The 10,944-nt window shown below is 49.1% G+C and overlaps 1 protein-coding gene across 1 annotated transcript; it reads left to right on the top strand.

Annotated features, from left to right (window-relative positions):
• The first annotated feature begins 1,536 nt into the window (after positions 1 to 1,536).
• MPG (N-methylpurine DNA glycosylase) lies at positions 1,537 to 10,180 on the top strand. Its single transcript, XM_054390850.1, has 4 exons — positions 1,537 to 1,668; positions 2,234 to 2,459; positions 5,544 to 5,748; positions 9,680 to 10,180. The coding sequence occupies exons 2-4, from the start codon at positions 2,238 to 2,240 to the stop codon at positions 10,072 to 10,074; spliced, it is 822 nt and encodes a 273-aa protein (XP_054246825.1). The 5' UTR covers positions 1,537 to 1,668; positions 2,234 to 2,237; the 3' UTR covers positions 10,075 to 10,180.
• The last annotated feature ends 764 nt before the right edge of the window (positions 10,181 to 10,944 follow it).

Here is a 10,944-nt window from a genome sequence, read left to right as displayed (position 1 = left end):
TCTATGATTCTATGATTCTATAATGCTGAGATCCATGTAGGATCAGCCCATGATGATGAAGCTGCAGTTGCCCCAAGGTACACCATTTACATGAGAGCACTTGCAGCTTGTTCTTCATTGGCAGTGCACTGGGTGCCAGGCAGCTGGGATCCTGTTTCTCACATCACATTCCATGAGAGCACAAACCACCAAGTGAGTCAATGCTCCACTCAGATGGGCCCTGTTTGCAGCACCCTTTGTGTGTGGCTGATGAACTGGAAGTTCCAGTTAACACTGTCAGAGGAGTCTGGAGGTGCTGTCTTCAGCACGAAACCTTCCCTTGAGGTGGGCCTGATATGGGGAAGTGTTGTTCCTCCATCCTGTCCTTCCTGCAGCCCTTTCCCCAGTTCAAACCCTTCTTAGGCAAGACTCTTCTTTGCAGAAGCCACCAGGCAGTTGTCTGGGGCAGACTGGTGCCCTGCTTGTGACAGAGTTTTAAGGAATTCCCAGCATGTGAGAGGCACAGTTCAGAGCAGCACACCTGGCACAGAGCTGGCCATTCTGTGCAGCTCTGTCATCACTGAGTTACTGCAATAACAAATTAGATGAGGGGGGGAAAAAATCCCACCTCTCTGCCAGTCCTGCCAGTGTGATTTGGGGTTTTTCCTATCTATTTTTATATGTTTATGTCTGGATTCTTCTGAAGTGAAATGTGACACTGGTGATCCAGAGTGCAGCAGTGCTAAATTTGTTTCAGTGTGGTTCAAGGAAACTATTGCTGGTGGATTTTTCTTTGTGAGAATAAAGATGAAGAGCAAGATGAAGCTTGGGTTTGGTGGTGAAAAATTTTGTAGTTATTTTTCAAAGCTGGTGAGAAATGAATGGCAACAGCTACTTAATTATATAAATACTTCCCTTGTGGGTCCAGCTGTATGTAGGATTCTTTCTCTGTTTCAAATTTCATATGATGTTGAACCTTTGGGGTTTCTTTCCCCTTATATTTCCATGTGGTTGAATTGCAGAACTGATGAGGCATCTTCTAAAACCTTTGCATTCTTCTGTAAGAATCCTTTTTGAGGCTGCCACTGTTCAAGTTTAGTACCAGCAGGGGAATTCTTAAAGTTTGGTTTCAGACTTTTGTTCATTCAGAGAAGTGCATTCCCCACTGGTTTCATAGCTTCTCGTGTACCAAAGGCTAACAGATCACAGAATCATCACAGAATCCTAGAATGGCTCAGGTTGGAAGGGACCTTAGAGATCATCTACTCCAAACTCCCCACCATGGGCAGAAATGCCTCTCAACTAGCTCTCAGGGATGCCTCTCAGCTGCTCAAGGCCTCATCCAGCCTGGCCTTCAACACCCCCAGGGATGATCATCTCCTGCAGTGCCCAACTGTACAATAGTCTTTTGCTAGACCACTAGAGAACTGTTCTTGAGTTTGAGCCAATGATGCACTCTTGGTGCCATGAGCTCCAGCTCCAAACTCTGAGCCTGTTTCAAAGTGCTTTATACAGCAACTAAGTAAGTTTGTTCCTGTTGGGCAGGTGTAAGGACTGCAGCACAGAAGGAGAAACATTCCCTTTTTGAAGCTCACGGAATAAATTGGTGTCAAACCTAGAAGAATAATCCCAGGTTAAATAGTTGCCTCAAATACCTAACTATTGACTGGAGGAGACTTCATCTTTCTGGTAGGTTGGATTTAAAGCTTATTTTGTGGGGATTCTAACACCAACATTTCTCCAGCATGATAAACAAGTTTGTAACTCTGAATCTCTCAACTCAAGTGTTCTGTGTCCTCTGGGGTTTTAGATTCTGTTCAGCTCACTGTTTAACGTGATTGACACCTGACTTGTGTGGACTTTCTGAGTGCAGTTTTTGAGGTGCTTGTTTCCTATTCTGGCTGCTTACATGAGTTATAGGTAAAAAGTAGCTGGCACTGGTTCATCTTTGTTTCCAATGTCTGAATAGAAAACCTCTTTTTACTGAGTGGAGGAAAGTTGCTTTTTATCTGCAGTCTTTAAGAGATGAATACTCAAACTTCAGTATTTGATTTGCTTATCAGTAGAGCCCAATATTTGCCTTGCCTGATGCAGACACAGCTAAATCTGTTACCTGCTCCTGTAGTTTGCCTTAGGTTGTCCAAGCAGTCATAGCCTTGAGATTCACTGATGTGGACAGGTGTGTGAAAATGAGAGTTTGTGTTACATTTAAATAAGCTTTGTACTCCTAATGCTGTTTCTGTCCATTTTCTAGGACCATGCCAAGAAAAAGAAAGCTGTTGGCTCAGTTAAGTGCTCTCCAAAGCAACTCCAGCTTCCCTCCATGTGATGCCTTGGAGAACCTGAGAGCCACACCTGATGGCAATTCTTCTCCGAAAAGCAGCAAATATTTTGCAGTAGAGAAAAAAAATTCTGCCCAGTTGGAAGCAGATTTTTTCAACCAGCCCTGTGTTAGTCTGGCCAAGTCCTTTCTGGGACAGGTAAGACCTGAACTGTAAGAGCTAACTGCTCTGGAGCTCTTGCTAATAACTTGGGGTGAAAGGATGAAAATCTTTTGTTGCCATTTGACTGCAGGGTTTGGCTGTTACAGGAATACAGCTCTGAGTCCTTCTCTTGTTAAGTGCAGTGGAATTTAAGACCAGTAGGTGACTATTTTGGATGAAGCCAGAGGAGTCATTTCTTGAGTTTTGTTTACTGTCACATTTCAGAAGCAGCTCTTTGTGGAGTTTTATTCTGGTTTACTGCAATGTACTTTGCTGCTTGTGGTTTGAAGGTTGTTTCAGGCCCATTGTTTTCCTTTCAGGTGCTCCTTTATTTAGTTTTGGCTTTTGGCAAGAGGAAAGTGATGCTCTGCAGTTAGCAACATCTTCTCTGCTCCCGTTTTACTGTCTTGTGATGCTGATAGCATGGCAGGCCCTGGCCCTTTCCCCTGTCACAGTGTACTTGAGCATTTCCTTTTTGTCTGCAGGTTCAGCGGACTGCTTGGTACTTTCTTTGATGCTGCCCTGTAAGCTTTGGAAGTTCTGTCTCATTCTACCTCCTGTCAGTATTGCTGACTGTGAGTAGTTCAGTGTTGCCAGTACACCTGGTGAGCTCTCCAATTATCACCTTTCTGAGGTTAACACAAGTGTGTGAGGTGGCACAGGCCCTAGAGTGCAGACCTTGAGGACTCCAGAGTCTGTCAGCTAAACTCTCTCCACTCCAAAAACTACTCTTCCTATCTTGGCTGTCTGAGTTTTCCAGCTATTCCTTGTTCCTGAATGGACCTTCTGCCTTATCCCTTTGCTGAAACTTTGAAGGAATCTTTGGACCTTGCTGAAAGCCTTTGGAGATCAAATGTGTCTCTTCTGCTTAGTGAGACCTTCAAAAAGCTCTCCTGCTGTCTCCATGGGAGTGAGTTCCTCCAGTGCTTTCCCCATAAAAAATCCTGGTCTGGGACCTCCTAAATACAATTGAAAAATGTGGGTTTAGTTTCACTGCTGTGCCCTTATCTTCTTGGAGTAGTCTTTATAGCTTTGTCTGTAGGGTGAACAGACTCTGAGTTCTCATTGGTTTAGATAACTTGAGGAATTTGTTCCACAAACTGTTGGTTTTGGCCTGTCTTGCTGTCTCTAGCTTTATTTTACTTTCTGAGGATATTGTCTTGCTTGTAATTAACACCTTTGCTCTGCTCTTTCACCCTGCTGGGTTTTCTTTTCTCTGCCTTAACCTCCTTGGGATGCAGCATGTGTGTGTTTGCTATCTTTGTAGACATCCTGCTTAGAGGTTTGCCTTCCCAGCTTTGACCTTTGGCTGCCTCTCTAAGTTCTTCCTATCAAGGTTCCTCACTTGATGTAGTTTCCCCTTTTTGTGGGTAAGCAGGACTCTGACAAGATTATTTTTGGACCTTAGTGCTCAGGGAAGGACACTGAAGTTTATACTTCATGGCCATGACACAAAGTTGGTTTTCAGGGATAAGTTTTCAGAAAAGACACTGCTTTTGCTCTGGATCAGTTTGAGAGTTTAGGCTCTTCTGACATCCTGGATTACTCACTCTGCAAAGTATTTGATGGTATCTGAACAAACAGCCTGTGGCCCTGTGTCCTGTCCTGCTGTGGGGACTTCTTTGGTCTGCAAGAGGATACCTGAAGGCTACCAATACTGATACAGTTTTCTGTTGGCTCAATGACTCTGACATCCTTCTGCCTTCAGTTACCCTGGCAGCTGCTATTTTTAGTCCTAATTCTCTGCTTTTCCTGTTTAGGCCTAGAATTACAAGCCAGGTAATTCCTATCTGATTTTTCTTTGAAGTATAAATCCCAGTCTCTCCTGCCCTAGTCTCTTATTTTCTTCTAATTACCACTACAATACTTCAGTCACTATCTTACTTTCTTTTAATTACCACTACAATGCTTCATTCACTATCTTATTTTCTTCTAATTCTCACTACAGTGCTTCATTCTGCCAGATTTTGGAGGAGCCTGGTATCTCCCTTACCTTGAATTTGAGACTTGAGTTCTTAGAAACAAAATCTACCCCCAAAATACACACTCAGAGAATGGCCTCTGAAAAGGAAGTGCCACAACAGCGAGTTAACACTGAGCTGCAACAGTGGAAGCTGACTTCTGGCACATCCCTGCTGATCCATTAGCAATCCAGCACAGACATCTGGTAGGAATTGAGCTGGTTTTCTTGGAGGTCAGTTTTGAATGGCTGGCTTTCAGCTCTGGAAGTGCTGAATGGTATAATTAAAGTGATGGCTGCTGCCTAAACCAGGCCATGCTGCGGGATTTATTAAAGACATGGTCAAGAAAATATTAGCAATCAGGTCAAGCCAGAAGAGCTTTTGCAGGAAGTTTAGTGATTGCTTTATTTTTAAAGGGAATCTTTTTGCTGTCATAGTTTCCCCCTGCCCCACGTCTGCTTTGTTTTAGGTAAGGAGGTGCCAGCAGCAAGGAGCACACTTCCCTCACAGATCTGCTGCTGGCTGCCTGGGGCCACTTCCCAGCTCCCCTGCACTGCCCCTCTCTGTGTGCAGCAGACATGGAAATAACATTTCTGCACCTTCTGGCCATGATTAGCTCTGGGCAGGGACTAGGACTTATTTGAAACATCACTGAGGATCCAGACCATCTAATCACAGGAGATACTTAGTTGTGCCTCTTGTCCTGTTGCTGCTGATCTAAAAGAATGTAGGTTCATGATGCTTCAAGGTTAATACTGGTGGTGCTTTTTTGCCTTAAACTTGGTGGATTGAGGTGGAGAATAGAGCAAATAAGCACAAAAGCAGCTCTGTGGGCTTCATTGTACATAGGATCATAAATGGGTTCTTCATGGTGCTGCCACATCTAGGCACTGCAGTGTTTGGTGGGGTGAAGAGCAGGCAGCAACTTGTACTGGGCTGTGGCCTGAGCAGCAGAAGCTGCAAAGGTTCACAGCAGCTGCCAGGCTGGACTGCTGGCTGAAGAGCAGAGCACGCAGCACCACCAGGTCCTTTTTCCTGCCCTCTTTGTTTCCACAGCCCTTGTGCTCTCTGCTTTTTGCCCAGAGGGCTGCTAACTGATGCACCCTGACCTCTCTTTCAGATTTTAGTCCGCAAACTTCCTGATGGCAGAGAACTCTGGGGGAGGATTGTTGAAACAGAAGCTTATCTGGGTGGGGAAGATGAAGCTTCCCACTCGAAAGGGGGGAAGCAGACGCAGCGCAACGCAGCGATGTTCATGAAGCCAGGCACTCTGTATGTGTACCAGATCTATGGCATCCACTTCTGTGTCAACGTCTCCAGCCAAGGTGAGCTGAGCCTGAGCCACTCTGAGCTCCCGAAGGGCTGACAGCTGGGGTCTGGCACTGTGGGCAGATTGTCTGTGCTAGCTATCAGCCCATCTCCAGCTGCACCCTGACCGGCCCGATGGGATTTGAGTCCTGGCTGCAGGCTGGGGGAGCTGTTCAGGCACAGAAATAGACTGGAGGAGAGTCTTCATGGGATGGAGCTTTTGCTTCTGAAGGCCTGGGTTGCTGCCTTATTTATGTGATTCAGTCAATGTTCTTCCTCCAAAGTGGTGATGGAGAAGTCAGTTTGCAGTCTAACGCTCTCTGTTGTCAGGACAAGAAATTTTTCCGTCTCCTATCATTACCTTCAGAAGCTGTAAATGGTGGGAAAAACAAAAAGGTCTGAGATGTCCTAAGCTTAATGAAGAGTCAGTGTTAGGAGAGTAGTGAGACTCTGCAACAGGTTGCCCAGGGAGGTTGTGGCTGCCTCCTTCCTGGGGGTGTTCAAAGCCAGGTTGGATGAAGCCTTAAGCAGCTGAGTCTAGTTGAGAGGTGTCCCTGCCCATGGCAGGGGGGTTGGAGTAGATGATCTCTATGGTCCCTTCCAACCTGAGCCATTCTAGGATCCTGTGATTCTGTGAGATAATGAAAGCAGAACTGTTCCTTACTCAGGGTGGGATTGCTGGTGTTTGAAACATTAGGAAGAATCATTTTTGTTAAAAGAATTTCAAAAGCTAAGCCTTTCAAGTCTTCAAAGGTTTCTCTGAAGTGTATCCTTTGAGAAAATTTCCCTTCTATACCTCTTTAGTTTTGTAGCAAATCAGTTGGAGAGCTCAGTGTGTGATGGATTAATTAGAGTTTTTGGTCCAGATTTAGTGTGTGTTAGCCTGTCACACATGCAGCCATGCTGACAGAAAGCACAGCTGGCACCAGCAGCTTTGCCACCAGCACACTGCAGTGGAGGGCATGGCTTGCATAGAATCAGGGAATGGTTTGGGTTGGAAAGGACCTCCAGAGGACATCCAGTCCAAGCTCCTCTGTAGTCAGCAGGGGAATCCTCAACTAGCTCAAGTTGCCCAGAGCCTGTTGAGCCTCACCGCGAATATCTGCAGGGATGGGGCCCAACTCCCTCCCTGAGCAACCTGTTGCAGTGTTCCAGCACCCTCATGGTAAAGCTGCATGGCTGCTCATGGATCTGTCCACACAAGCAGGATTTAGCCCTTCCATACATTTGCCCAAGTGCAGATGTGCTGGAAGAGAACCTGGAGAGAAATCATACCTGAAGTGCTTTTCTCATCTAAAGAGAGATGGACAAGAAGCCTCTCCTGTTATTTAGCCTGAGGGAAGGGTTGAGGTCATTGTTCCTGGTGCCACTCAAGCACCTGGGTAAAAGGCAGAAGCATTTCCTTCTCTGGTTATTGGACAGGCCCTGGAAACTCTTGAATATGGCTGTGGCGGTGCAGAAAACACAAGGAAGCACCACCCAAGAAAAGTGGTGTGGCACAGCTTGGTCCTTCTTAGTAGCAGAGAGCATGCCCTGGTTGCAGGATGGCTTTCTGCTGGATAGGTTTCAGCATCTTGGTGTAGGAAACTGGATACAAAATATCCAAGTCCTTCAGGGTCTCCCTGGGAATGCTGTGAAAACCTGAGTGGGCTGTGGTTTGCTTCTCTGGCTTTCTGCTGCCAGCCCTGGAAGGACAGCTTGTGAAGCCCAGTCCCCAGGGATGCTCTGCCCAGGCTCAGGGTCACGTTCTGTGGACTTCCCCTAACTTTCTGATCCTGGACCGGGACTTTGAAGGAAGTGTTTCAGGAGCAGTGACTCAGACGGGTGGAGAGAGGAGAAAATTTTCTTTTCTCCGGTGGCCAAGAGCTGTTTCCAAGAATGGGAGCTGGAGCCATTCCAGGGAAGCAGCAGCAAGCTGTACAGTGGGGGGTGGGACTTCCCTATCAGTTTATGATTTCTAGCTGCTCCAGGAGGGAATTGGCCTCTGCAGTGCTGTCAGATCCCAGCTTTTAGCTCTGAATGCTACTCGTTCAGGGAGTGACCCCTGGGCATGGGAGGCAGACACTCCTCTCTGGACTGGCACTGCTGCTGCTGGCCTGTCAGTGGCTGGCTGTGCTGGGCAGATGCTGGAGCCAGACAACCCCTGAGAGCAAACTACTGCAGGCAGGAGTTGAGTTGGAAGGATTCTACTCTTTAATGGTTAAAACTTCTGATGTGCAAGTATGCTTAGGAGGACCTGGACATCACCCTCTAGGTGTAGGCATGGATGGAGGCAGTAGCTCTTCAGGGCATCCCTGCACTCTTCCCCTGCCTGTGCTCTGGGAGCAGCTGCAATAGCTCTGAGTGCCTCTCTCTTCACATGAGCTCCCAAGGACTCAGTTCAATTCAAGTGTGCCCAGGGTTTCCACTTGTATCTGTGAAGGATGAAAGCAATTAGTGTAATTAGGGACTGCTGAGAGTCCCAGGGCTGTGCTGGCCAGCGAGGCAGCCTCCTGCTGCGGAGGATGTCTCTGGGCACGGATAAAGGCAGAATTAAGACATGGAGCATGTTCTGAAAAATCTCAGATGACCTTTGAGCTCTGAATCTCTGTAGTACAGGGAAGCAACTTTTGGCTGCCAGATTTGCATCCATTTCTGTCTTTAGAGAAGGGAGTGCCTGGGAACAGATTGCTGGCAGCTGCTGACCTTCCCGAGCTGCTCTGAGGGCAGCAGGGGGCTCTGAGCAGGTTCAGGGCAACACCTCACCAAGGCAGGAATCAGGCCCTCAGCTGGGAGCCAGCAGGGTGACTCAGTGTGGGAGCTGTACAGCACACCAGAGGGGTTCTATTTTTGGAAGCAGCAGGTCCCTAGGGATCTGCCAGTGCCTGCACACAAAGCCTTTGCCAGGCAGGAGCAGGGCTCCAGCTGTGTGAGGCTGGAGAGGGGGCTCCTGCCGAGCAGCAGCCACAGCTGCTGGCAGCAGGAATGCTGTGGGTGGCCTGGCACAAGGGGGGCTGTGTTGGGCACAGCACAGAGCCTGCTTTGCCAGGCACTCTCCTCCCCCACTCCATGAGTGGTCATGGAGTCCAGCTCATGAGAGGCCCTCCTGCTGTCCCATGGAAATACCAAGGAAGTGCTTGTGTCCCACTCCAGCTGCAGAGCCTTGTCACAGGGCAGTGTCTGCGCTCAGGGCTGTACCTTTGCTCCACTGCCACCAAAATCAGGGAGGGCAGCTGGTTACAGCAGCAAGGGGGACTTCCTCAGGCTCCTGGCAGGGTGGCAGATCACACTGGAGAAGAGAAGCTGTCAGTGTGCTTCACTTCTTGTCATAGAAAGTTCTCCTCTGCTGAAGTGATGCTCCCAGGGCTGCACATCCTACAGCCAGAGGCTCTGCAGCTCCATCCTGCCCTGCCTCTTGCAAAGCTTCACCAGGGCTCCCTCAAGCAGCAGCAGCAGCAGCAGCAGGGGCAGTGCCTGCAGCTCCTCACAGGTTTCTCTTTGCCCAGCCTAACTGCAGGCTGCCTTTGGCTGCTGGCTCATGCCCCCTCCTTTGTCAGCTGCAGCTCTTGTAACTGGAGTGGTTAAGACCCTCTGGGTTTGGGAGCAGCTTTGGGTGGCTGTGCCAGAACTCTGCCATGCGTCTGCTGAGGTAAGAAAAACCTCTTGCCCTCTGGCAAGCCTTGGGAGCAGCAGGGTTGGGGAAAGCAAGACTCAGAGCTATGGAGCACTGGACACTCAGGTGAGGGAAGGGGGAGCACTGATCACAGGCTGACTCTAGAGCCTGGCTCTTGAAGCCAAGTGGCCCAAGGACAAGTCCTATGGGTGGGCATGCAGGTGGAACCCTGCTTCCTTAGGCTAAGCTGGACCACAGGCTGAGGGCTGAAGTGCTGCTGGGGCTGGGGCTGGCTGACAGCTGAGATGTCCCTGCTGAACAGCCCTGCTCTAACAGGTGGTTCTTGTCCTGCACAGGGGAAGGGGCTGCAGTGCTGCTTCGCTCCTTGGAGCCCCTGCAGGGTTTGGATGCCATGAGAGAGCTGCGCAGCACGGGCAGGAAGGCAGCCAGCAAGCTGCTGAAGGACTGGCAGCTGTGCAATGGCCCCTCCAAGCTCTGCCAAGCCTTTGGCATCGACAAGGCTTTTGACCAAAGGGACCTGACTCAGGATGCAGCCATCTGGATGGTGCCTGGACACGACCTACCTGGGGAGCAGGACGTGGTAGCCACAACGAGGATCGGGATCGGCAACCGAGGAGAGTGGACAGAGAAACCTCTCAGGTTTTACTTGAGAGGAAACAAATTTGTGAGTGTTGTAGACAAGAAAAGAGAGAGAGAGATGGCAGCAATGGGACAAGTCTCTTGCAGCTGACAAGTCTGGCAAGCGTGGCAGCACCCAGGCCGTGAGCTGTGCTCTGTGGGATGCCTCAAGGGCCTGGCAGCAGCTGGGGCAGAGGGTGGCTTGGAGGCTTTTAACAATAAATGTTCTTTATCAGCAGGAGTGGAGAAGGGGGAATTTGATCTGTGGGGTCTGGCATGGGACTCCCAGACAGAGCTGAGATTGGGGTTGGATCTTGAAGGCCACTTTCTCCCTTGCCAGTGGATCCAGGCTTAATTAAGGTTCACAGCTCTGCCCTGCTCCCCAGCAGAGGCCATCACCTGGTTGCTGCAGGGGAATTGTCAAAAGCCTGGAGGCAGCAGGGCTGGCTGAAAGGATGAGAGCTGGGAGGAGGTAAAGGAGGGATCTCAGTGTTGTCTACAGCTGCCTGGTGGGAAGGTGTAGAGAAGACAGAGCCAGGCTTTTGTCAGGCAGGATGAGAGGCAATGGGCACAAGCTGTGGAAAACAGGAAATTCTCATTAGCTGTATGGAAAAAAAATTCACCATGGGGGGTGGTCAGTGGCCCAGAGCAGCTGTGGGACATTCAAGCACTGGACAAGCTCCTGAGTGACCTGATCTGACACCTCTTCTTTGAGCAGAGGTCTGGACACCTCCCAACCTATCCCCCTCTGTGACATCCAGCATAGAGAACAAGAATAAGGTTTGGTTATTTGCCCTGCTGCTTCTGACACCAGGTCAAAGCTTACCAGAGTGTGAACCCTGGCAGGCACCAATGCTGAGCCTGCTGTGATGCTGCAGCAGGCATGAGGCACAGGAGGGAAAAAATCCTCTGTGACTGAGGTGGGAGATAAAGCTCCCAATTGCACCCAGTTTGTGTAGGCAAGTGAAGCTGCCCTGTAAGA

The sequence above is a fragment of the Indicator indicator genome, chromosome 22 (assembly GCF_027791375.1).
Source record: "Indicator indicator isolate 239-I01 chromosome 22, UM_Iind_1.1, whole genome shotgun sequence".
NCBI classification, from domain to species: Eukaryota; Metazoa; Chordata; class Aves; order Piciformes; family Indicatoridae; genus Indicator; species Indicator indicator.
Note: the sequence above shows the minus strand (reverse complement) of the source record. Positions and strands in the feature narration are given on the sequence as shown.

Excerpts from the sequence above, each read along its gene's own strand:
- MPG (XM_054390850.1), top strand. The coding sequence starts at position 2,238 with ATGCCAAGAAAAAGAAAGCTGTTGGCTCAGTTAAGTGCTCTCCAAAGC. Across the intron at positions 2,460-5,543 it reads CCAAGTCCTTTCTGGGACAG|ATTTTAGTCCGCAAACTTCC; the intron begins GTAAGACCTGAA and ends CCTCTCTTTCAG. Across the intron at positions 5,749-9,679 it reads TGTCAACGTCTCCAGCCAAG|GGGAAGGGGCTGCAGTGCTG; the intron begins GTGAGCTGAGCC and ends TGTCCTGCACAG.